Source organism: Pseudopipra pipra, chromosome 3 (assembly GCF_036250125.1).
Source record: "Pseudopipra pipra isolate bDixPip1 chromosome 3, bDixPip1.hap1, whole genome shotgun sequence".
NCBI lineage: Eukaryota > Metazoa > Chordata > Aves > Passeriformes > Pipridae > Pseudopipra > Pseudopipra pipra.
The window spans coordinates 115,488,949-115,515,786 of NC_087551.1; the positions used below are offsets into that span (position 1 = coordinate 115,488,949).

A 26,838-nucleotide genomic window follows, 5' to 3' on the forward strand; every position below is an offset into this window, starting at 1 on the left:
ACGCCAGGGGTGGGAAATGTAGCAAATTATCCGAGTGGGTCGGGGCCACGGGAATGAAGACAGGCTGGGAGAGCTGGGGGTGTCCAGCCGGGAGAAGAGAAGGATCCAGTTTGACCTTGGAGCCCCTTCCAGAACCTAAAGGGGCTCCAGGAGAGCTGGAGAGGGACTGGGGACAAGGGCTGGAGGGACAGGACACAGGGAATGGCTTCCCACTACCAGAGGGCAGGGAGAGATGGGATATTGGGAAGGGATTCCTGGCTGGGAGGGTGCTGACAGGCTGGGCTGGATTTCCCAGAGAAGCTGTGGCTGCTCCTGGATCCCTGGAAGTGTCCAAGGCCAGGTTGGATGGGTCTTGGAGCAACCTGGGATAGTGGGAGATGTCGGGTTTGGACCTGGATGATCTTTAACGTCCCTTCCCACCCGAACCATTCCATGATTCCGGATAACTGGTGAAGCACTTCAGCAGCAACTGGTGAGACCACACACCAACCATTAACTCACCTTAACAAACCTGTGTGGGTTTTTATTCCTGTGAGAATCCCATGCTGGAGAGAGGGATCAAGCCGTGGATATCAAGTGTTCCACGGTCTAATCCAACCTGAGCCCCGGCCCGCGGATCCCGTTGCAGCGAGGCCGTGTCATCACTTAACTCAATTTAATGCTTGCTTGGTTCAGGGGGGGGCTTTGGAGTTTATTTTTTTTTTCCCCTTTGCAAGTGATTTTATTTTAATTGTCATCACTGGAAATTTAATCTGCGGAAAAAAACCCCGACACGCGAGCCGGAGCCGCTCCGTTGGCGGCGCAAAACGGAATAAAGCAGGAATAAAGCAGGAGCTGCACTTCATCCTGCCGTTTCCCTGGGCCTGTTGAGAACATCATTGCAGAATAAATCTGTTTTTCTTCATTGCTATTCAAATGATGTGGCCCAGACACATTGATTAATCTCTAAGTGTGGCCCTGCTGAGATGGGAGATAAGTACCCTCATTCCTATTGTTCTAATTCCGAGCACAGTCTGTTACAATAAATGCTGCAATATCTATTGAATTCCTGCTGAAAGGTACGAGCAAGGCACAGATTTGACTCTCTCGGTGTTGCCATGTGGATTAATTTTATTTTTTTTTTCTCCCTTAATGTCTTTTTTTTTGTTTTTTTCAAACCCAGAACACGCTCCTCTCGTTTCCAAACCCGCCGCGAGCTGATAAACGCTCCCAACCCAGGAATTCTTCAAACACACTTAAAATTACCTTTCGCAAAACCCCTCTGGAAATCAGTTTTGTTCGAAGCTCGGGGGAGAAACGTAGTTTCTTTCTTTTGCCCTGACTCCCATTTTTTCTTTTTTTTGTTCCGTTCCTGCAGGAGTTTTTTGAGAATCCCGCTTTTCGCCCCGACGGGATGAAGCTCTACCCGACCCTGGTGATCCGTGGCACCGGCCTGTACGAGCTCTGGAAAACTGGGAGATACAAGAGCTACCCCCCCAGCACCCTGGTGGATCTGGTGGCCCGAATCCTGGCCCTTGTCCCCCCTTGGACTCGCGTGTACCGTGTCCAGAGGTAATTTTCCATGCCTACGGATTTGCTGCGCTCGGAGGGATCCGGACTTTTTTGCAGCGAGATCTGACTCAGCCTTTCATTATTTCTCATAGCCTCAATCATTAATTCACTAAAGGTCTTTAAAACTGCTTCAGGTTTTGGTTTTTTTTTTGCTTTAAAACCTCTTCAGGCCGGGAGAGGCCGAGGAGGATGAGGAGCTCTTTAGGTGGAACTCCACGTCCAGAAATTTCTGGAGGCTCCGCTTCCTCCGGCAGCCAGGCAAGAGCCTGGGACGCAGCCCTTTAATGATCCTGAGGGATAATTGCCTCTTGGCTGTGGGGGAACATTCCTCTCTTTGTGGCAGGAGCTGTGAGCTGTGTCATTTTTCTGGCTGTGGAGGCTTCCTCTCTCTCCCCGTGGGCGTTGCAGGGTTTTCGGGAACGTTCCGTGGTGGCGCCATTATTCCCAGCACCCACCTCCCGGAATTATGGATAATCATTCCATTAGCAGTGTGGGGTCTTCCCTGGGTTATTTTGCTTCTATTATCTCCTAAATCTGCCTGATAATAGGAAGGGAGGTTGTAAACACTTCCCTATTTTTGCATGCACAGACGATACTCCATTGGCTCCCGGCTCTGTGAGTTGGAATCGGTTCCAATCCTGTGCTCTCCAAGAGGAGAGTGAGGAATGAGACCTCACCTGCCTGGGTTTCTCCAAAGAATTTGCTTTTGTGCCTGATTGGAAGGGTGACAAAGTGGGGATAAGCCGAGAAACGTGTCAGAGAAGGAAGTGGCCAAAGGCAAGAAACGCTGGGAAGCTCTGACCAAGAAATTCTGGATTCAGGGATAACGGTGGAATTTCTAAAATGCCCATTGAGAGTAGGTTTAGATGAGATATTAGGATTAGATATTGGGAAGGAATTCTTGGCTGTGAGGGTGGTGAGGGGCCGGAAGGGAATTCCCAGAGAAGCTGTGGCTGCCCGTGGATCCCTGGAAGTGTCCAAGGCCAGGCTGGATGGGGCTTGGAGCAACTTGGGATAGTGGGAGGTGTCTCTGCCCATGGCAGGGGGTGGAGCTGGATGGTGTTTAAGGTCCCTTCCCACCCAAACCCTGCTGGGATTTGATAATTCCATGAGGCTGGGATGTCTCCAGGCTGGAATTCTCACTTTCTCATCAGACAAATCCTGTGGGATACAGCTCCAAGGAATAAAAGGAAAACACTGAGCTCCAGGGAGAGCTTGGAGCCCCTTCCAGAGCCTAAAGGGGCTCCAGGAGAGCTGGAGAGGGACTTGGGACAAGGGTTGGAAGGACAGGACAAGGGGGGATGGCTTTGCACTGCCAGAGGGCAGGGAGAGATGGGATATTGGGAAGGAATTGTTGGCTGGGAGGAATGGAGAGGCCCTGGCCCAGGTTGCCCAGAGAAGCTGTGGCTGCCCCTGGATCCTTGGGAGTGTCCAAGGCCAGGTTGGACGGGGCTTGGAGCAACCTGGGATAGTGGGAGGTGTCCCAGCCCATGGATTTATGAGCTTTAAGGTCTTTTCCAGCCCTTCTTTTTATTGCCAACAGTAAAGAAAAGCTCCTTTCCTTGCCCCCCTTGCCAACGTCTCGGACTTGCAGAGGCTGGAGCAGCACAAGGATCAGGCCTTTGGGACCCTTGGAGACCTTTACCTTTGATCAGATAAAAAAGTAGGAATTGCTAAAAATAGGGGGAAAATGCTCCAAATAGGAATTGCCAACCATAGGAATTGTTAATGGTATAAAAGCAATTCCACAAGGAACTGGATGGATCCATTAACACGTCGGTATCGGGTATCTGATGGATCCACCCATCCAATGAAGCTCATTCCATCAGCAATTCCCTGACTGGGGGAATCAGGGAATGAATCTGTCCTTTAAGCTGCTGAGTCTTGCATGGATAAAGGAAAAGGGGGAGTGCTCACCAGGGGATGTTTGAGCCCAGTTTGCTGAGTGTCTCCCCTGTTTGTGTCGTCCTGATTTCCCCCGTGGAAGATCCGAGGGGTTTGGATGCACCAACAGTCCCCGTGGTTCCTTCCCAGCCTGCTCTGGATGCATAAATCCTGCCTTCCCTGAGGGGTGGTGTCCTGCTTTCATCCTCTCCAGCAGGACAAACTGCCCTGGGAGGCACCACAGAGGCCAAACCCGGCCTTGCCTTCAAATCCCATCGGTGCTTTCCCTTGGAAAACCGAAGGAAGGAGTCCTGCCATTTCCAGACTCCTGGAATTTACATTCCCATGGGAAGGGCCTGGACTCTCTGGCTGCTGCAAATCCTTTCCTGAGCAGAACTTTTTGGCTTTTAAGCAGCTAAAATCCCAACATAGAGAAGTTATAATCCCGATGGATTTTCACTGCTGGACGTTCAGCTCCCAAACTGCAGAACTGGTTCCAAGTTACTGGTTTTCCAGCAGCAGATTCCACGAAGAACATCTGACCTGGACTCCTAGGAAAAGGTGGAACCTCAGCTGGATGATCCTTTTTTTTTTTTTCCCCCCCAGATTCCCAAGAACCGAGAACAAAATCACGATTTTTATACTTTTAATTTTTTAATCCCTAAAGCCAACTTTTATATCACTTTTTTTTTTTTTTTACCTAAATAAAATCTGTAGCTTTTCCCCTCCGTTTTCCTCCTGCTTTTTGTTGCATTTTACCCATTTTATTCAACCGAGGGCTCGAAACCGAGGGAATTCTGAGGAATTCAGGGATCTGCTGTTTGGGATCTTGGCTTAGGTGGCTTTGTGGTGTCTTCCCTGCCCATGGAGTTGTTTAAAGGGTTCTCTTTTCCTTTTCCACGCAGGGATATCCCCATGCCACTGGTGAGCTCCGGGGTGGAGCACGGCAACCTGAGGGAACTGGCCTTGGCCAGGATGAAGGATCTTGGGACACAGGTAAAAGAAGAAATCCTGGGAAGGGCTTTGAAAAAAAAACCAAAACAACAACTTAATGACTAAAAAAAGCACTTTAAAGATCCTTCTGGGATCATTAAAAAGCTGGGTTTGTTTGGGTGACTTTTAGTTTTGTTTGGGTGACTTCTGGTTCAGCACTTTCACCCCCATCCCTGCTAACTCCTTTGGGATATTCCATTTTTTTTTTTTTGGAGCCCGAAATCGAAGAGAGGAGGCAGGAAAGGTTCCTTTGTGATCGATGCCGTTGGAAACTCTCCTTCCTTTTCCCTTTTCCCACGCGCTCCGCCGGCTGGAACAATTGGAAGGAAGGCTCTCAGTGGAATCTTGCAGGAGAGGTTTCAGCACAAACAAAAGGAGTCTTGATATTCCTGATATTTCTGATAAAAACGTGGGGGAGGGGGAGGAATTGGATTTGTGTTTGCAACCAGGAAGGATGGATTCCCAGCCTTTTCCCAGTGTTCCTCCTGCTCTGCTCTGCCCCTGCCCACCATTTAAACCTCCTTCCCAAACTCCCAAAGCCCCTCCTGGAAAGTTATGCCCTTTTTCTTTTGGGATGTCCCACTTCCTGAACGAAACGTGGCACGAACCCCGTGTTTCCTGAGAATGTTCCACCCACTGAGGGTGCCTGGAGGAGCTGTGGCTGCCCCTGGATCCCTGGAAGTGTCCAAGGCCAGGTTGGAGGGGGCTTGGAGCAACTTGGGATAGTGGGAGGTGTCCCTGCCCATGCCAGGGGGTGAAACTGGGTGGTGTTTAAGGTCCCTTCCCACCCAAACCCTGATGGGATTTGATGATTCCATGAAGCTGGGATGGCTCCAGGCTGGGGTTCTCAGTTTCCCATCAGACAAATCCTGTGGGATGCAGCTCCAAGGAATAAAAGGAAAACCCTGAGCTCCAGGGAGAGCTTGGAGCCCCTTCCAGAGCCTAAAGTGGCTCCAGGAGAGCTGGAGAGGGACTGGGGACAAGGGCTGGAGGGACAGGACACAGGGAATGGCTTCCCAGTGCCATAGGGCAGGGAGAGATGGGAGATTGGGAAGGGATTCCTGGCTGGGAGGGTGGGGAGGGGCTGGGCTGGAATTCCCAGAGAAGCTGTGGCTGCCCCTGGATCCCTGGGAGTGTCCAAGGCCGGGTTGGAGCAACCTGGGCTAGTGGGAGGTGTCCCTGCCCATGGCAGGGGCTGGAATGAGCTGCTCTTTGCTGTCCCTTCCAACCCAAACCATTCCATGATTCTGTGGTTCACTTCCAAAGGGCTTTGATTGCTCTGGTGTCCTGGCATGTGGGCAGGGGCACATCCCCACCACGACTTTTCCATGGATCTCTGTGAGGATTTAGCGCTCCCTCTTCCCAGTTCCCCTTTCCTTAAAGGGTTTTTAAGGCACCGCTGCATCCAGCAATTGTAAATTCCCCGACTGCTGCCCCTGTCCCTGGATTCCCACATCAATCTGTGCCTCTGACCCGTGTTTTTTGGGATTTAACAGGGATAATCCTCCAGGCTACATCTAATTCCTTGCTGCCTGCGCCATCCCGCTTGGATCTTGCAGTCAGGAAAGGCGAGGGAAGAAACTCCAGGCTCTTTTCCTCCCAGCTGGGCTTTCCATCCCGCTTAATCTCTCTCCTTAAGCTGCTGCCCTGGACTTTTCTCCTTCAATCATTCCTTCCAGCCTCTCTCTCCAGGATTTTGGCAGAGAGCTCTGCCATCCACGAGGAGCTTCCATCCCTCCCGCCGCCGTTCCACTTCAAATCCCGGCGGGGGAGGGAAGCCTCTGGAATTGAGCTCTCCAGGGCTCCTGGTGGAACCTCCTCCCCGGCTTTGCCGCTAAACCCGGCCGGGACCAGCTGGAAAAGCTGGGAGAGCCGATCCATGGCACCGAGGGGCTCAGCTGGAGCGTTAAAGGGCTTGGAAGGGTGGCTTTGAGAGGAGCCACGCTCTGGAAATGTCTCTGCTGGGCGGATGATTATGGGCTTTAATTTAGTGAGGCAGAAACTCGGCAGCTGCCGGGAGCAGGATCCGAACAATCTGCTGCAGCACAGCTCGGAATGCGAGGGGACTGCTGTGCTCTCCATGGGTCAGAGGAGAAAACTATAAATAGGCTTTGCCCTCCTGCTTCCCGGGTTGGAGAAAGAGAGGAAAAGGCCTTGTAGGAATCTCGTGTCTCGTAGGGGGCTTGGAGGAATCTCATGTATTTGCCGGCTCGACGGCGAAGATCAGGCAGTTCACCAGCTCTGGAATCCATCATCAGGGAATATTTGAGGGATGGGGATCAGCTTTGTGTCTGTGGTTGTTGAGGATTTCTGTTGGAGGGACCAGGTGCTGGACTTGGGGATTGCCCGACACCGAGTGCAGGTGGAGATGTGCAGTTGGGACGTGGAATTTTAAAGGAAAATCCCAAAACACACAGTCACTCCTCAGGTCTGGGGTTCTAAACGAGGAGTGGACGTTCCTCCCCCCTTTTTTCTGGGCTGTTTGTGCGGCTGGAAATTGGAAAGCAGGGAAGAGCTCCCCTCCAGCTGGGGCCGGTCACTGGTGGTTCCCCAGGGCTCAGCGCTGGGAACGGTCCCGTTTAATCTTCATGGATGGTCTGGGATCGAGGCGCCCTCAGGCAGAGGTGGCAGCGAGTTGGGTGGGATGTGGATCTGCTGGAGATCAGGATCGTCTCCAGAGGGATCTGGACAGGCTGGATCCATGGGATTGAGGGGCCAAGGCCAATGGAGTGAGGGGCAACAAGGCCACGTGCCGGGAATTGCTGGTGGGGCACCACAACCCCGTGGAATGTTCCAGGCCAGGGGAAGAGTGGCTGGAAAGATGGAAAAGGCCCTGGAGGTGCTGGACACGAGCCCAGGTGGGCAAGGGGGCCAAGGGCTGTGCCAGCCCTGGTGTGGCAGCAGGAGCAGGGAAGGGATTGTCCCCCTGTGCTGGCACTGCTGGGGCACCTCCAGGGCTGGGGGCAGCTCTGGGACACTCCCAAAATGGGACACATGGAAGGGTTGGGAAGAGAACGGAGTTGGGGAAGGGGTTGGAGCAGCAGGAGCAGCTGAGGGAGCTGGGGGGGCTCAGCCTGGAGAAAAGAGGGATCAGGGGGCACCTTCTGGCTCTGCAACTCCCTGATGGATCCAGGGAAGGGTCGGGCTCTGCTCCCAGGGAACAAGGGACAGGAGGAGAGGAAACAGCCTCCAGCTGTGCCAGGGGAGGTTTAGGTTGGATATTGGGAATGATCCCTTCATGGGAAGGGTTGTCCAGCCCTGGCACAGCTGCCCAGGGCAGGGGTGGATTCCACATCCCTGGAGGGATTTAAAATCCCTGTGGATGTGACCCTTGGGGGCACGGCTTGGGGTGGCCTTGGCAGTGCTGGGGAACGGTTGCATTCAATGACCTCAGAGGGCTTTTCCAACCTTGACAATTCCATGATTCCATGCTGTAGAATCCCGAGACAACACTGAGCCCTGGGTTTATCACACCCCACTCCAAAACCCAGACTCAACCCCCCCATTTTCCCTATTATTTTGTGAGATCTTGGCTTTATACCGATAATGGAATTTAAAAGCGCTCGGAGACAGGGCACGAGGCAGAGCTGAGCCTGTTCCCACTGCTCTGAGTTTCTGTGGGAATTGGATTTTCACACGTTCCTTCCCTGGCTTAAATGTCTGGCTTTTGGAATTACAGGGGCAGGTGGGTGTTGGTGCTGTTGGAGCAATTTTAACCCACTGGTGGAGGTTATTAATGGCTCTAAAGTGACAGAGGGCAGGGCTAGACGGGATACTGGGGAGAAATTCTTCCTTGTGAGGGTGCTGAGGCCCTGGGATGCAATTCCCAGAGAAGCTGTGGCTGCCCCATCCCTGTAAGTGTCCAAGGTGAAGCTGGGTGGAGCTCTGAGCAAGCTGGGCTGGTGGAAGGTGTCCCTGCCAGTGGCAGGAGGTAGCACTGGGTGAGCTTTAAGCTCCTTTCCCACCCAAACCATTGGGTGATTCCGTGATTCTTCCCTCCGATTCCAGCAGCACTTGTGGAATGAAATGAGCAGTTGCAGCTCAGCTGCTTTGGGCAAAACTGTTGTGGCAGCACTTTCCTGGCTAAAGCTGGGTCAAATTCAGCAGTGGCTTACCAATAAACCCACAAAAACCTGGATGAACCCTCTCCCACAGCAGGAATTCCCACACTGTCCCGACTCTTTGCTAACGGGAGCGAGTGCCAAAGTCCTCAAATTTTATTGGTTTTGCTGCAAACCACAAAATCTGTGCGAGTTATAACCCATCTTTTAGCACTTGAGCCTCTTCTCCTCCGCTGTCTCACTTCTGAGGGAGGGGAGACTCCTTTCCAGGACTCATCCCAAGCCTTGGCAGCGCTCCGTGGCTGCTGGGTCGTGTTTGCACTCAGATATTCGGGAAGAGCCCCTGGAGCAGCTCCCATTTAAAAAACAAGGAGAGGTTTGCCGGGACTCAAACTCTCTCCGTTTGACGCCCGGATTTTGCCGGCGTTCCACCTTCCCAGTGCAGGGCAACAGCGGGTGATTCCAAAGCCCTTTTTCCCCTCTCCTGTTGTTCCATGGATGTTTCCTCTCCCTGCTGGTTGGGAATCCGAGGCTGCTTTTCCTCGTGAGCCACAATGGCCACTCAGCAAATCGATTTTTGCCGGCGGGTCTTTCCGCTGAGCGCCGAGCCCTCTCTCCCGGCTGGATTAGGGCTGGAGCAGGGATGGATCAGTGATCCCTTTTATCTGGGAAGGCTCCCCCCCATTTGAAATCCATCCCTGCAACTGTTTCAGTGGAGTTTTGGACCCGGCATTGCCCGGAAATCTCTTGTGTCCGGAGCTTCCTGACCGTCTCCTCTGTGATTCCCTTTTCCCAGTGCCGCGACGTGAGGACGAGAGAGGTGGGAATTCAGGAAATCCACCACAAAGTGAGACCTTATCAGGTAAGATTTGTCTTTTTTTTTTTTGCTTTTTATTTAAGTCAGAGCTTGTTTTCAGCCACAATTTATTTTCTGGCACTGGGAGCCATTTGTGGCACGTCCAATCCCGTGGTTTTGCCTTTGCAGCTGGATCCAGTTTTCCGTGTATTTCTGTGCGTCTGGTTCCTTTATTTTTGGATGTCTCGTTTGAGCACGTGTGGAAATTTATGGACCACTGTGTTCAACAAATGCATCTGCAGCCACTGGTCTATTTGGGTGTTTGGTATAACAAAAGATCTGCCTTTTTCCCTTTGCTCCCTTCCCTAAATTCAGGTTTAAAAAAAAAACAATAACACCACGTGTTCTTTGTGAACAGGAATAAAAATGTTTAGCAGGATGAGTTTATAGCCTTTTTTTGGGGATGAATCTGCATGTTTTTATAGGCAAACAGTGCATGTGTAAATACATTTTATGCACATGTATAGTTATATTTATTTATATGAGTATATTCAGTTAGCATTGGACAGATATGTTGTGGTTTTCCTTCCTAAAATCCTTAAATAGTCCACAAAAAAGATGCTTTGGAAAGGGAAACGTTCACTGCATCCAGTTTAGGAACTCATGGCATCCTTGAATGCTTTGGGTTTGCAAGGGACCTTAAAGATCATCTAATAAAAATTAGAGAGCATCTAATTGCTTCCAGCTCACTGTAGTCCCAAGGAGGGATCAATCCTTCCACAGAGGGATCGGGAATTCCATGGCATCCAAGGAAATGAGATTTTTAGGAGCACACAGGCCCTGATTTTACTCTCCATGTGTGCTGTGGGAATAAATCATGCCCTGGAAATATCCTCCTCCTGTTCCTTTGCTGCCATTAAGGAGGGACTGCAATGATTCCGGAGTTTGTCCATCAGATGTTGCCTTCACTTCCAAACAGGAATTCTTTGTGCCAGGCAGGAGCTGGGTCAGGATGGCACTTCCTGGTCAGGATGGGCACGGACACACTTCCTAAATATGAGCCACTAAATTGGGATTAGGATGTGACTCCTATCAAAGATCCTCTCCCCGGTGCTTTGGAGAATCCCTGGATTTCTTTAGGCTTGGAGGAGCCCCTGAATTTGGCGCCGGGAGTTGGGCAGAGGGAATATTCTCCGAGTCCGGCGCCGAAAGACCTTCTCCCAGGGATTCTGGGGAGCCACATCCTGCTTCCCTCCGTGACTTCGGGGGGAGTGCCACCCACCCCACCTGTGACACACAGAAAGGGACGAGAATCCCAGATAAACGACCCCATTCCTACCCCATTCCTGCAGGAATGGGGGCTGCCCAGACCCCTTTGCCTCTGCGCTGCTCCCTCATCTGCCGTCACCTCACGGAGCCTCTCCCCGCCCCGAGCTGTCTGTTGGCAGCTCCTCTAACCTGATTTAAATTGTAAATTCCGATTTTGGGGAGGAGAGGAGAGCAGTTAGCAAATAGCTTATCACAGGGTTTTCAAAGCAAAATCCCCTTTGTTAGGCTCCGTCTGGCTGAGTGGCAGGAGGGTGTCATTATGCAGTCGGAATTTATCATGACAAGCCAGGGAGAGGAATATTCCGGGGGATGGCACCGTTTTTTTTTCTTGTGCCTCAGACTGATGACAAGGTGTACGATGTTTGTCTTGGCTCCACGAGTAAACACGTCCCCCCCCTGTCACATCTCAAAAGAAATTAATCCCTGGCTCCAATTAATCACGGTTCCTTTTCCGGGCGGGATCGGCGGGGGCCGGGCGTGTATTTTTTATAATACATAACTCTGCTTATAATTTATTTATCGTTGCTAAGTCTGGGGCCTTTGAAAAAAAGCCAATTTGAAGTAGTTTTTTTGGTGGTTTGTTGGTTTTGGTTTTTTTTCCACTGGTTATTTACAGAGCTGCCTTTTCAAGTAGGAGCAGGGAGGGGGGAAGGAAGGAAGGAAGGAAGGAAAGTGTTTTCTTGCTCCCACCGTGGTTGAGGCTGCTGTGGAATAAAGCCTTAAAAATGCTCAGGTGGGTTGTTGGAGTAAAGAGACGTTGGAGTGACAGGTTTTTGAGGGGCAATGACAGCTCTGTTAAGGATATGAAGCTCCATTAGTGTTCAGGCAGAAAGTGTGAGGCTTTGGAGCTGCTGTCTCTGAAAAACTGGGAGGGGGGAGTGGTGTTGTGTCAAGATAAGGATAATACAGAGCCTGGGAAGGAATAAAGCAGATTTTTTAAGCTGGGAGGAGCTGGTTTAGGCTGAGCCTAACCTGCCCCTGCGTTTTGCCTTTGTTTGCCAAAAGAAGTTTAAAATAAATGTGCAAAAAGCATTTAATGGGGTTTTAGAGGGAAGTGGTGGGGGATGTTTTAGGGACAAGGGACTGTCCTGGGAATGTCCAAGGCCAGGTTGGATTCCTTTGGAGCAACCTGGGAGAGTGGAAAGTGTCAGGGTTGGAACTGGATGGGCTTTAAGGTCCCTTCCCACCCAAACCACTGTGGGATTCCGTGACTGGCGCTGGGAACTGCAACGTGGCTGTGCCCCGACCAGGAGGTGATTTGGGATTGGCTTTTGCCACATTGGTGCCGTTGTCCCAGAAGGAAAAAGGTTCTGTGCACCTCGTGAGTCCCTGAAAAACCCTCTGAGAGGGGTTGTGTATCCCAGGAACCCTCTGTGCCCAGGGAAGTGGGAATAACAAACCCCTCGAGCAGCTCAGCTTGGCTGGTAACGTGTTTGCGTTGCCATAAAAATGCCACAGTAAAAAGGCTCCTGGTGAAGGTTCCTGTTTGTCCTGGCCCATCTCTGTCTACAAGTGGATTTTTGGAGGGGAGGTGGGCATAACATGGAATCTGGTCATAGAATCTTGGAATCCCGGGATGGTTTGGGTGGGAAGGGAGCTTAGAGCTCATCCAGTTCCAACCCTGACACCTCCCGCTATCCCTGGTTGCTCCAACCTGGCCTTGGACACATCCAGGGATCCAGGGGCAGCCACAGCTTCTCTGGGAATTCTGTTCCAGTCCCTCACCACCCTCCCAGGGAAGTCCCTGCCGGAGGACAAGCAATTGGAGCCATATTTTCTATTTGTTTCATTTTGTCTTCGGGAGAATCCAGGAGTTTTCCAGTCTGAAACTCAGTGTTTAATAATATTTAAAGCCAAACCAGCTCTTACCCCATGATTTCACTAAAGCATTTTGAAGCTGAGACGAGCTTTGGTGCAGTTAGGACAGGGTTTAATTGTTTAATTTTAAGCTGTGCTCAGCCAGGCTTGGACGTGGAGAGGAGCGGGCAACACGTTCCCAGACGGAATTCTCCGTAAACAAATCTTTAATTCATGGATTTGGGGGCAACAGAGGAGGTGCAGAAAAAAATGCCTTTAGTCTTTGCAGTGAGACTGGGAAGAATCATAATTGTCCAGGTTGGGAAAGATCTCCAGGATCACGGAGTCCAACTGTTCCCCCAGCACTGCCGAGGCCACCCCTGAGCCGTGTCCCCAAGGGCCACATCCACAGGGATTTGAAATCCCTCCAGGAATGGGGACTCAATCGCCTCCCTGGGCAGCCCCTTCCAATGCCTGACCACCTTTTCCATGAAGGAATTCCTCCTGGTGTCCAACCAGACCCTCCCCTGGTACAGCTTAAAACCATTCCCTCTCCTGTCCCTTGTTCCCTGGGAGCAGAGCCCGACCCTTCCCTGGATCCATCAGGGAGTTGCAGAGCCAGAAGGTCCTCCCTGATCCCTCTTTTCTCTGGGATGAGCCCCCCCAGCTCCCTCAGCTGCTCCTGCTGCTCCATTCCCTTCCCCAGCTCCGTTCCCTTCCCTGGACACGCTCCAGCCCCTCCATTCCTCCAGCAAACCCTCTGACTGTTCCCCACTTGGAAAACGTCAGGAAGCCCAGAATCCCGATTCCTTTCAGATCAAAAGCAACTTGAGAAGTTCATTTTCTTCTCCCCTTCACTTCCTCTGCCAGTTCCTCTTTGTCACTCGACCCCACCCCTGGTGTTTGGCGCGTTCTCCACCACCCGTCAACTCTCACTTCGCTTCTCCCTTCCACCCCTTGGGATCTTCCAGGGCGGCTTTTGTCCGGGTTGTTCCCAGAAAATGGGGTTTGAGGCAGTTCTCAGGCTGCTGGTCTGGCTGGTTTTGGGGTCCAAAGGGGTGAAAACCCCACTTGTGCTGCTTGTGGAGAGACCTGGACCTGTAAGTGTGGGGTTAGTGAAGGCTGTGAGGACAAACTGCTCCTTCTGCACCGGCAAGTTTGGGGCTGGAGCTGCATCTCCATGAGAGCAATTCCCTGGGGAAGAGGGAAGAGCTGCTGCTCCCACTGATCCTGTAGTGATTGTGGAACTCGAACCGCTCCAGAATTTAGAGATTTTAGGTTTCTGCTTTATGAGATGAGTGAGACCACGCCTTGTGTCCTTGTGAGACCCCACCTGGGGCACTGCCTCCAGCTCCGGGATCCCAAAATCAGAAGGATGTGGAGTTGCTGGAGCGAGTCCAAAGGAGGTCATGGAGATGCTCCCAGGGCTGGAGCCCCTCTGCTCTGGAGCCAGGCTGGGAGAGCTGAGGGGGTTCAGCTGGAGAAGAGAAGGATCCAGGGAGACCTTGGAGCCCCTTCCAGAGCCTGAAGGGGCTCCAGGAGAGCTGGAGAGGGACTGGGGACAAGGACTTGAAGGGACAGGACACAGGGAATGGCTTCCCACTGCCAGAGGGCAGGGAGAGATGGGAGATTGGGAAGGGATTCCTGGCTGGGAGGGTGGTGAGGAACTGGGCTGGAATTCCCAGAGAAGCTGTGGCTGCCCCTGGATCCCTGGGAGTGTCCAAGGCTGGGTTGGAGCCACCTGGGATAGCGGGAGGTGACCCTGCCCATGGCAGGGGGATAGAATGAGATGTTTGAAGTCCCTTCCAACCCAAACCATTCCATGATTCAGTGTCACAGGTCACCACGTGGGCTCCCAATCCTTCTTGGAATCCTGTGGGCAGGGGTAGGAGCCCAGAGGTGTCCCTTGGACAAACCCTTTCCACGGCAGAGCCTCGTGTTTCCCTCGGCTGTGTCTGCAGGACCTGCAGCTCTCACCCAGCACTGCCCAAATCCATCTGGAATTAAATTGATCTTTCAGAAGCTGTGAATCCCAACAAGCCGTGAAATTCCCTTCGGTCCATCCAGGGCGTCGCTCCAGGATTATTAAAGAAAGTTTTTCCTTTTTTTTTTTCCCCCCCTCTTTGTCTCCCTCCCCTCTCCTTCCCCCCCCGCCCAGATTGAGCTTATCCGAAGGGATTACGTGGCCAACGGGGGCTGGGAGACCTTCCTGTCCTACGAAGACCCGGAGCAGGACATTCTGGTCGGGCTCCTGCGCCTCCGGAAGTGCTCCGAGGAATCCTTCCGGCCGGAGCTGAAGGGAGGCGTCTCCATCGTCCGGGAATTGCACGTCTATGGGAGCGTGGTCCCCGTCAGCAGCCGGGATCCCTCCAAATTCCAGCACCAGGTACTCCAAACCCTCCCTGTTTTCCCTCCCCTCTCCTCATGTAACCTGATTTAATGTCCGATTTGCTCATTGGGAGCCTTTGGATTCCCTTCTCCCAGTTAATCCTTGTCCAGCAGCTGGATTTCACTCCTGGAATCTGAAAACTAATTCCAGGCAGAGGGAAAGTGAGATTTTTATTTGGTCCTTCCCCAGTTTTCTTTCCAAGGAACGTTTACTGAATGGATTCTTCCCACCCAAACAGAAGGAATCCAGTTTTCTGCTTGAAGTGCCCGGAGAAGCTGCGGACTCCCCATCCCTGGAAGTGTCCCAGGAAAGGCTGGATGAGGCTTGGAGCAACCTGGGATGGTGGGAGGTGTCCCTGCCCATGGCACTGGATGAGCTTTAAGGTCCCTTCCAACCCAAACCATTCCATGATTCCATGATTTAGTGACACTCACAGATCTCTTCGTTGGCTCAGGCAGCTTTTTTTCCTTCGGAGAACGTGTCGTGTATCCCCTTAAAACACGGGAATAAAGGGACTGGGAAGCTGCTTCTCGTTCCTTGCAGTGACTTGCAGGAAAATATCACATTACCCTGCTGCCGCCTGGGACGTGTCGGGGCTTGTGGGGAGCGAAAACCTGAATTAAATTGAGGCTCTGAACCCTTTAAGGCTGAGCTTTCCAAAACAATCCCGGTTGCCTGGAGCGCTCAGGGGGCCGATGTTTTAAATTAACTTCCTTGGAAAGGATTAATCTTTGCCTGGGGAGGTGCATTAAGAGGTGGTTTTGGCCTGGAGGAAACATCAAGGAGGGGGAGAGAAAAAAAATCAAGGAAAAGTGGATATTTCCGCATCCTAAATATTTTGGGGGGGGGGAAATCAGGAAGGAAAATAAAGGGAATGGACCGAAAGCGACCGAGCACGAACGTGGAAACGGCTGGAAGTCGGAATTCCACGGCGGAATTTCGTGTTCCTCGGGTCAGTGGGAGGGTTGTTCCTCGGCCAGGGAGCAGTTTCTGATGAGAAGGATATTTTGGGATGAAGATTCCTGTGCGTTCCTTAAAAAGGTCTCCGAGCGTTGAGCAGTTCTGTTTTTCGTTTTTTGGGTTTTTAATTAAAAAAAATTAAAATTAAAGAATTTTTAAAAAAAAAATTAAAATTTAAATCACGGCGGCTTCAGAATGCCCTGGAAACCGGATGAAGGAAGATCCCACTGTAAATTCCTGCATCCCGGTGTTTAGGAGGGAATGAATCTCCTCAATTATTCCCAGATATAAAGGACAACAGAGGGGTTAAACAGAGTGGAAAGGCTTTTCCCTGGTTTTGCTGAGGTGATTCCAGGGAGATTTCCTGGTGTAAATGCAGGCATGGAGCTGGTGCAGGGTGTTAACATGTTTTCCTGCTTTTCCTTTGGATTTGGCGTCTCCTGTGGCACGAGCTGAGAGCGGGAGAGCGGCACAGAGTTGAGCTGAGCCTGGATCCGTGAGGGAAGGTCGTGATAATTCATCCTGGAATGAGCAGGGAGACAGTTCCTGACTCCTGGAGGGGTTGGAAATCAAGATAACGAGGTGCTGAGGGAACTTGTGGATCATGGAATGGTTTGGGTTGGAAGGGACCTCAAAGTTCATCCCTTTCCACCCCCCTGCCATGGGCAGGGAAACCTCCCGCTATCCCAGGTTGCTCCAACCCAGCCTTGGACACTCCCAGGGATCCAGGGGCAGCCACAGCTTCTCTGGGAATTCCAGACCAGCCCCGCCCCACCCTCCCAGCCAGGAATCCCTTCCCAATCTCCCATCTCTCCCTGCCCTCTGGCAGTGGGAAGCCATTCCCTGTGTCCTGTCCCTCCAGCCCTTGTCCCCAGTCCCTCTCCAGCTCTCCTGGAGCCCCTTTAGGTTCTGGAAGGAGCTCCAAGGTCTCTCTGGATCCTTCTCTTCTCCAGCCTGGACACCCTCGGCTCTCCCAGCCTGGATCCAGAGCCTGACATTGGATCCAGCCTCTTCCAGTTCCTTTCTGATAAGGAGTTCAGGGAACAAGAGAGTTCACTTGGAATCTCGTGACTCAGGGAAGAGCCTCCCTTCCCCTTTGCTCCCATTTCCATCCCCAGATTCCATAAAAATCCCTCTGACTGGATTCTGAGTGTCCTTTACCATAAAATCCCAGGATTGGAAGGGACCTTTAAGCTCATCCCATTCCACCCCCTGCCATAGGGGGGGACACCTCCCGCTATCCCAGGTGGCTCCAACTCCGCCTTGGACACTCCCAGGGATCCAGGGGCAGCCACAGCTTCTCTGGGAATTCCAGCCCAGCCCCTCCCCACCCTCCCAGCCAGGAATCCCTTCCCAACCTCCCATCTCTCCCTGCCCTCTGGGAAGCTGCAGTTTCCAAATGCAGGATGATTTGGGATCAGTGGATTTAACTCCATCCCGTTCCTGCCGTGGACAATCCGACCCCGGAGCTGCCCGTGAATAATTTCACCATCAGAAAAAAAAAAATAAATCCCTGGATATCCAGCAATATTCCCGATCCCAGGATCATCCAGAAGAGATGAATCTTTTAGAACTGAGCTGGTGCTTGTTCTGACCTTGCTTATTCTTTCTGTTTTTACAGAACTTTTTACCTTTCCTCCCTGTCATTTCTCCCTTTGCAGGGATTTGGGATGTTGCTGATGGAGGAGGCGGAGAGAATCGCCAAGGAGGAGCACGGGTCATGGAAAATTGCTGTGATTTCAGGTACCTTTATCCCTTTTTTTATATCTATATATATTTATATGTAATCTCTACCTTAATCTGAAAATAAACCCGCTGGAGCCGCTGCTGGGAGCGTTCCCGGTGTGAGGGAGAAAATAAGGATCAGCTGTTCCTTTGTCACAGGGTCAAATTCCGCTGTGGGTTTATCCAGACAACCCTGTTGTGGTGAGAGGACGCTCCCCAGGGATCCATCCCAAGGGCTGAAGGACGAGGATTTGTGTGACCACGGGGGTTTCCCTCCCCCAGATCCCATTCCTGACCTCAACTTGTTCTCCTGGAGAGCTGCTTTCCAGAGAGATGTTTAGGAGCCTGGAGGTGCCAGAGGAGCTTTTAGGATATTTAGGATATCCTAAAATAGGATATTTGGGCATTATCCTGGAGGAGGGAGCTCAGGAAGGAAGAGCTGCAGCCCTTCCTGCTCCTTCGTTCTCGGGGCGAGACTTAAAAACTTCCTCAGTTCGTTTTGTGTCCTAATTTATCTTATATTAATTATGGCAGCTGGAGGAAGCTTTTCCAGGTGTATTATCATGGAATATCCTGGCTTGGAAGGTATCCACAAGGATCAAGTCCAACACAGGACACCCCAATTACCCCACTAATCCCTGAGGGTGTTGTCCGGACTCTCCTTGAGCTCTGGGAGTTTTGGGAAGTGCCCATTCCCTGGGGAGCCTGTTCAGTGCCCAACCACCTCTCTGGGTGGTAAATAATATGGATTATAATAGAATTATAATAGAATAATAGAATATAGATTGTATTACTGAGGAAACATGAATTGCATGGGGAGAGAACCCCTTGCTGGCAAAAAATCACTGTATGGGGGGGATTTAACAGAATAACTGTAATATAGACATTTATTTTTTTCCAAAAAAAAAAATCATTTCCTGCTGTCCCACCAAAAAAAAAAAACAAACCAAAAATCAGAAATCCACAACTCTGATCCAAGCTGCTGAACAGCTTCTCTGTGTGTTCCCAGCTCTGTAATTCCCCTGGATGCTGAAAAGCCAAAGTGGATCCTCTCCAAGTCCTTGTGAGTGGGGACAACGTGCAGCCGGGAGCCAGAGGCTCCAAGATAGTTTTGTATTCCCTGGATTCCCCGTTTCTTGGCTGTTTAAGACACGTTGTGTGGATCGGGAGGGACCTTTTCCCACCCCACAGCTCCCTGCCAGGAGGGGGGAGCCGGGTGGGATCGGGCTCTGCTCCCAGGAAGCAGCAGTAGGACAAGAGGTCACGGCCTCCAGCTGTGCCAGGGGAGGGTCAGGTTGGATATTAGGAAGGAATTCTTTCCAGAGAGTGATCAGCCCTTGGAATGGGCTGCCCAGGAAAGTGGTGGATTCTCTGTCTCTGGAGGTGTTTAAGGACAGACTGGATGTGGCATCAGTGCCATGGGCTGGGAACCGCGGCGGGGTTGGATCCAGGGTTGGGCTCCATGATCTTGGAGCTCTTTTCCAACCCTACTGATTGTGGGATTCCATGATTCTGTGATCTCCCAGCCTGGTGGTGCTGCTGGATCACGGGTGGAAGGAAACTCTGCTTCTCCTGCCTTTGCCCTTCGCAGGTGGGGGGAGAGAAAAAAGTAGGTTGGGGACTTACTGAGGGTAAATCAGACGCATCCCAGGGTGTTAAATTCACCTGGAACGAGGAATGTTCAGGGGGGGAGAGGCTGAGCTGGCACATAAATCAAAGGGGCACATTTGATGGGACCTAAGTAGCCTCATTTCCTCCTGTAAACAGCCCTCTGGCCACCCTGGAAGTGATAAATTACGGCAGTAAAACAGCATCCATGGGATGTTGATTCATGGGACACTCAGGACTCCGGGGCGGGGAGGATTGATGGGGTCTGGGAGGGCTCCCTGGAGTTTTGCTTCCAGCCCTGGTTGGTTATTTTTAGCCCCGTCTTGGAGGCTGTTAATAAAAAGGAAGTGGCCCGGGATAAGTGGAGGCACGGGAATGGTAATGAATCGACTCTCTGGTGTTTGTCTGGCTTGGATTGATGGGGGAAAAAAAATTAATTAGGGGGATTTGGAAGAAGCCAAGGATAAACCTGGAGTAGTGTGCCGTGTGAAATCCTCCAGTCCTTAATGAACTGCGATTTTGGAGGTTTTAATGATGTGGCAGCTTTGAAAACAGGCTTGGTAGTGAATTAACTGGGATTTTGGGGCAGGCATGAGCAGGAATATTGGCTGTCCTTAAGCAAGGACAATCCTGCACAAGCATTTTTTGCAAGGGTGTCCTGGTAGGAAGCTTTTATATATCTATAAATGTTATATATATATATATGTATGTATATATAATAGAATCATAGAATCAGCCAGGTTGGAAAAGACTTCTGAGATCATCAAGTCCAATAGATATATATAAATATATATAATATAATATAATATATATATAATATTATATATAATATATATAAAATATATATAATATATTATCTATATTATATTATATATAATATATATATTTATATAATATATATTTATATATTTTGTATATGTAAATATATATATTTATATAAAGGCAAACCCTGCACAAAATCTGGATTGAACAGGAGTTTTTGGATGTTTGGGGAATCCTTCCTGCCTCTTCCTTCCTCGACAAACCCTTTCCCCGTCTCGACCCCCACCATCCCTGAATTTATAAAACCCAACCAACAAAAAAAAAACCCCGGACAACAAGAAAAAAAAAAAAAAACCCAGACAACAAAAAAAAACCCCAACAAACACAAATTGTGAAGTTGCATCCTGTAGGAATGATTTATAAATCCGATTAATGACGGAATGAAGGTGATTTCCGTCCCGGCGGTGCCCGGTAACACCCCACGGTGGTTGAATCAGAGCAAGAGCAGCTCCCAGGGACTTGAAACTAATCCCAGGGATTCTCTTTGGTGGGAATCTTCCTCCCTGCCCAGCCCACACGGGGTGATCCTCCTTTCCAAGGAGTGGAGTTTGTTCTCAGCTGGAGCTCGTGGCGGTTCCATCCCTGTCGTGTCCATGACCCACATCTGGCTTTTCATCCAGGAATTTACTCCTGGCTTAAGGCAGGTTTATCTCCACAGGGCTTTGTCCATCTCTCAGGGCTGGTGGGGAAGAGATTAACGCTGCTCCTTGCTTCACCAGCCCCTCCCTGAAATTTTGGGAACCGCTCCGCACCTGGGATCGCCCTCCTGGAACAGGGGGGGGAAGGATCAGAGAGGCGGCAAAATTTTCCCTTAAAAGCACATCCAAGCGGGATTTCACAAGTGAATTCCAGCAGTCCCTGTGCTTTTTCAGAGCACATTAGTTTCCTAGGGGGAAAAAAAAAGGAATAGAGAGTTTTTCCCAGCAGAGCTTTTCCGAAGCATTTTGTTCTCCCCCGCTGCTCTCGGAGTAAACAGGTTGGCCTGAACTCGTGCCACAAGTCCCTGCTCCGAAGGTTATTTAGTGGAGGGAGGGAAAAGGGGAAAGGTGCAGCTGGATTTAACAGGATTGAGTGTGGCAGTGCCTGGAATCATGGAAGGTTACTTCCAAACAAAGGAAGGGCTGAGTCGCAGGCCCCCAGGAGTCGTGGCGGGCAATGATCCGGGGAATGATGCCCGGAGCAGCTGCCTCCTGGTGTTCCTGGCTAAATATCCCGTCATCTGGAGAGGACCAGGGGGAAAACTGCCTGGGATGGACCATGGAGTCGGTGACAAGTGGATTGGGAGTGTGTTTGTAAGGGAAGATGAGCGTCGGCAGCCAGGCTGGGAAGGGCGTTTGGATTCGGGGAAATCAGGCTGGTGATGGGATGGGAAAGGATGGGATGGGAAAGGATGGGATGGGAAAGGATATCAGCCAGGGATAGCTGGTTCCATAATGTGTGGATGCCTCTGGCATGGATTTAAGGCTTGGATTCTGCTATCCTGGATTATGTGGGCCCTGGGTGTTAAAATTGCCGGGTACGTCCTTCCCCCCCAAAATGCAGCCTCGGATCCGGACCTTTGACTAAACCAGGATGAAACATTCCCAGGAAGGTTTGACTGAGCCAACAGGGATGATTCCCAGCAAAGTTTGACTGAACTAATCAGGATTAAATAGTCCCAGTAAGGTTTGACTAATCCCAGCAGGATGAAACATTCCCAGTAAGGTTTGACTAAACCCAGCAGGATAAAACATTCCCAGGAAGGTTTAACTAAACCAAGCAGGATTAAATAGTCCCAGCAAGGTTTGACTGAACCAACCAGGATTAAATAATCCCAGGAAGGTTTAACTGAACCAAGCAGGATGAAATAGTCCCAGTAGGGTTTGACTAAACCCAGCAGGGTGAAACATTCCCAAGAAGATTTGACTAAACCCAGCAGGATGAAATAGTCCCAGGAAGGTTTGACTGAACCAACCAGGATAATCCCAGGAAGGTTTAACTGAACCAACCAGGATGAACCATTCCCAGGAAGGTTTAACTAAACCCAGCAGGATAAAACATTCCCAGGAAGGTTTAACTAAACCAAGCAGGATTAAATATTCCCAGGAAGGTTTGACTAAACCCAGCAGGATTAAATAATCCCAGGAAGGTTTAACTGAACTAATCAGGATTAAATAGTCCCAGTAAGGTTTGACTAATCCCAGCAGTTTGAAACATTCCCAGGAAGGTTTGACTAAACCAAGCAGGATGAACCATTCCCAGGAAGGTTTAACTGAACCAAGCAGGATTAAATAGTCCCAGAAAGGTTTGACTAAACCCAGCAGGATTAAATAGTCTCAGCAAGGTTTGACTGAACCAACCAGGATTAAATAATCCCAGGAAGGTTTAACTGAACCAAACAGGATTAAACAGTTCCAGCAAGGTTTAACTAAACCCAGCAGGATAAAACATTCCCAGGAAGGTTTGACTAAACCAAACAGGATTAAATAGTCCCAGCAAGGTTTGACTAAACCCAGCAGGATTAAATAATCCCAGGAAGGTTCAACTGAACTAATCAGGATTAAATAGTCCCAGTAAGGTTTGACTAAACCCAGCAGGGTGAAACATTCCCAGGAAGGTTTAACTAAACCCAGCAGGATGAAATAGTCCCAGCAAGGTTTGACTGAACCAAGCAGGATTAAATAATCCCAGGAAGGTTTAACTGAACCAAGCAGGATGAAATAGTCCCAGTAGGGTTTGACTAAACCCAGCAGGGTGAAACATTCCCAGGAAGGTTTGACTAAACCCAGCAGGGTGAAACATTCCCAAGAAGATTTGACTAAACCCAGGAGGATGAAATAGTCCCAGCAAGGTTTGACTGAACCAACCAGGATTAAATAATCCCAGGAAGGTTTAACTGAACCAAGCAGGATGAAATATTCCCAGTGAGGTTTGATTAAACCCAGCAGGATGAACCATTCCCAGTGAGGTTTGACTAAACCCAGCAGGATTAAATAGTCCCAGCAAGGTTTGACTGAACCAACTAGGATTAAATAATCCCAGGAAGGTTTAACTGAACCAACCAGGATGAACCATTCCCAGGAAGGTTTAACTAAACCCAGCAGGATGAAACATTCCCAGGAAGGTTTGACTAAACCAAGCAGGATTAAATAGTCCCAGTGAGGTTTGATTAAACCCAGCAGGGTGAACCATTCCCAGTAAGGTTTGACTGAACCAACCAGGATTAAATAGCCCTGGGAAGGTTTGTCTGGACCAAGCGGGATGACCCATTCCCAGTGGGATTTAACTGCCCGAGCAGGATGACCCAGGAAGGAGGCTCTCCTGGGGCCCGTTTTCAGGGATCCAGCGCCGTGTCCGCAGGAGGGGGAGGTGCCCTCCTCCCTCCCCCCCCCCAAAACCAAGGAGCAAAGTACCAAAGCCGTGCCTTGTTTATCGGAGTCGTTGCTCATTTAAGGTAATTTTCTGCCTGAGTGGCGCCTTTCTCCTCCTGCGCCGGGAGCCCGGGATTAGTATTCAGGCTGGGCTTGGGAATGGCAGACCCTGGAGGCATCACTCCATTATTCAGAGCTCCGGGGAGGCCTGAGCTGCGCTGTCTGTTTTTCCATTTTCCAGCTTTTCTAATTGCCTTGTGTGTTTTTCTCCGCCTCGTGTTGGTTTTTCTGCTCTCCCCGGGGTGGGTTCTCGCTTTGGGTTTGGGGGTTGTTGTAGGGTTGGTTTTTTTTTTTCCCCTTTCTTTCCTTTTCAAAAAGCTTTCCCCTCCCCCACAGCTAAACGACACCGTTTTAAACGTGTCCTCCCCAAATCCTGAGGTGCTGAAAAAGAAGGATTCTGGGATTTTGGTGCTGTTGAGCTTGTGGAATTTAGGATCCCCTCTTCCTTTTTGGCGACAGCCGACGCCTGAACCCCATGCTCGGAGCTTTAGGTGGGATGGTGCTGCTCCAATCCCAAACTGAGCTTTCCCTTCCACTCCACTCATCCCATCTACGGGATCTGTTGGTATTTGGGGTGGGATTTTGGCTGGAAACCGCCCTGCTGGACATCCTGGGCAGGGAGCAAACCCCGGGTGACCACAGGAACATCTTCTCGCCCTCCAGCCGTTTGTTTTCCAAGGGCTTCCCAAGGGCTTCCAGACTCGGGGAAGGTTCCTTTGTGTGTGAAAATCCTTCAGGGGCTTTTCCTGCCTTGCCAGTCTGTCTGCAACGACTGATAAACTTCCCTCCCATCCCTTTCCATGATCTTTCCGGGGTCGGCTCCGCTGCCTCCCCCGTTGCACCTGGAGCTTGGGGAGGATGTGGGTGAAGGTGGACGAAGGACAATTCTCTGCTAAAACCTTCTCCTGTCCTCTCCTTGATGGCTCCTCGTGCCCTTACTCGGAATTTGATGCTTGACATCCCATAATTAGCCCCATCTGACCCTAATCCCCCAGCAAGGACCTCAAACTGTGCCTTTCCAGCAGCCCCAGAGTGTGAAAAGTAGTGTCAGATTCCGGGATGCTGGAAATCCTGGGGTACTCCCCCTCTCCAAAAGGGACAGGAGCTCCTGGCTGGATGTGCTCCAACAAATCCTGGTTGTCCTTTGTGTTCCCTCGAACCTTTGTCTTCCCTCTGAATTGTCCTGTGGTCATCCCCTGGTTTTGGGGGATGTCTTGGCCGTAACAATCCAAGGAGATTCCAGTCAGAGCTTTACAATTCCCGGAAGCGCCTGGGCAGCGAAATTCCACGTCTGATCCCTCTCTTTTTGGAAGGTTTTGTCATTCCTGGCTGGGCTTGGTGGCCTCTGTGCCTCCACCTTGAGGACCTGGAGCTCAACAGGCCGACACCCGAGCGGCTCCAGTGGGAGACATCCACGTGTGATCCCGGCTTTCCGCCCGGATCCGAGTGCGCCCGGAGCTGTTCCACTTTGCCAGCTCCTTCCGAGTCCTTAGTCTGCCTCTCCTCTCTTTGTGAGAAGTGTTGGGATTGTGCCAAACCATCCTGCCCTGGCACGGGAATACCTTGCTTTGTGCGTGTGGAACATCCCTGTGGAACAGGAACGTGTCTCCTCCCGTCTCGGGAAGAGCCGCCGGCTTTGCGCGTGGATTTTCCGGTGTCCCCCGTTCCAAACCCTGCCTGGGTTGTCTGGGTGTCCTTCCCGTGTCTCCCGGGGGCGAAAACCGCTTCCCTCTGAGCTTCCCAGCTCTGGCACAGGGAGCACAGGGAGCCGCCTCCACACGGACACGGCGCAGGGGGGTGGTTGCACTTCCAAGTGGGATAATGGGAATTATTTATTTTACCTCCATAAGGTAAAAGTTCCTTGTCCCAACCATGTCCTGGGCTGATCCCACAGTGGGAAAGGGGGGAATTCTGCCCCTCTGCCCTCTCAGGTGAGACCTCCCCTGCAGAGCTGCCTCCGGGTGGGATTCCCAGCACAGGAAGGAAATGGAGCTGTTGGAATGAGTCCAGAGGAGGCCACGGAGATGCTCCCAGGGCTGGAGCCCCTCTGCTCCTGAGCCAGGCTGGGAGAGCTGGGTGGGTTCAGTTGGAGAAGGGAAGGATCCAGGGAGACCTTGGAGCCCCTTCCAGAGCCTAAAGGGGCTCCAGGAGAGCTGGAGAGGGACTGGGGACAAGGGCTGGAGGGACAGGACACAGGGAATGGCTTCCCACTGCCAGAGGGCAGGGAGAGATGGGAGACTGGGAAGGGATTCTTGGCTGTGAGGGTGGGGAGGATCTTTAGCTGGAATTCCCAGAGAAGCTGTGGCTGCCCCTGGATCCCTGGAAGTGTCCAAGGCCAGGCTGGGCGGAGCTCAGAGCAACCTGGGACAGTGGAAATTGTCCCTGCCCGTGGCAGGGGTTGGAATTAAATGACCTTTGAGGTTCCTTCCAACCCAAATCCCATCTTGTGATTCCATGGGGCCGCCGCCGAGCGTTCCCTTCATTCCCAGCAGAGGAATTCCAGGTATCCAACTATCCAGCTATCCAACTATCCAACCATCCCAGCCTAAATGAGCCGCCAGAAGGAGAGGGACAGCACCGGGCACTGCCCTGTTCTCCACAAAGGGTTGGAACGAGATGATCTTTAAGGTCCCCTCCGACCCAAACCATCCTGTGCTCCTGTGATTTTATCCCGCTGAGTGCCCTGGCCTCACCTGCTGCTCCTTCATTCCCTGCCCCAAAGCCTGGGATTGCTGGGGCTGCTCCAAGGGCACAGGGACCGGCACGGGGCTGCGAATTCCTTTTCCGCCGCTAAAAGGCGGCTCCGCAAATAAAAAAAAACTCGGAGCTTTGGGGGCTGCGGGAGCTGCTGTGACGTCTGTCCGCGTTATCTGCCCGTGCTGGCGCCGGGAAAGCAGGATTTTGGCTTGTTCCGGCAGGATTGTCCCCTTATCTCCCTGCAGAAGGTGCTTGATGGGGGGAGGGATGAGATTGAATTCCCCCCTCGCGGGCGCTCGAACCGCAAGCACATTGACACCCTTCCCCTTCCCCTCGGGAATACCGGGAGCTGCTTCGCTCCCGAGGCTTGGCGAGGTGTCCGGGAGCAAGGGCCGGGGTTTCGGCGCCTCCCCGCAGGCAGATCCCTGGATCTGGGCGCTGCCCAGGAGCTCATTTCCATGCGGGAGACGATCCCAACCCCCGCCCCTGCCCGGGCTGCACCTCGTGTGCTGTCAAGGAGAAAATTAACGTGGCCGCGGGCCAGGGATGTTCCACGGCCGAGCGAGCCGGGCTGGAGCAGGAGCAGGAGCAGGGAAGGCGGGATGGATTTGTCCATGTGCCGCTGGAGGAGCAGGTGGTGCCGAGCCTCGCTGGGATCACCGGAGTCCGGGAGCCGCCGGAGAGCTGGAGGGAGGTGGCCCCACTTCTCCTCACCTGCTCTGCTCAGAACCCTCCCCTGCAGAGCCAGGAAAACTCGGGAGCCAGAGGGAGCTGGGATGGACTTGTATGAACCACCTGGAAGCAGGAGGGGAGCCG

The 26,838-nt window shown here is 51.5% G+C and overlaps 1 protein-coding gene across 1 annotated transcript in view; it reads left to right on the forward strand.

The window, feature by feature from the left end:
• The window catches only part of ELP3 (elongator acetyltransferase complex subunit 3), an 89,776-nt gene that overhangs the window by 55,667 nt on the left and 7,271 nt on the right, over positions 1 to 26,838 (forward strand). Inside the window, exons 10-14 of the mRNA XM_064651169.1 lie at positions 1,358 to 1,551; positions 4,341 to 4,431; positions 9,286 to 9,351; positions 14,570 to 14,797; positions 17,422 to 17,503. Coding sequence (XP_064507239.1) covers positions 1,358 to 1,551; positions 4,341 to 4,431; positions 9,286 to 9,351; positions 14,570 to 14,797; positions 17,422 to 17,503 — 661 coding nt within the window. The remainder of the gene's footprint in view (positions 1 to 1,357; positions 1,552 to 4,340; positions 4,432 to 9,285; positions 9,352 to 14,569; positions 14,798 to 17,421; positions 17,504 to 26,838) is intronic.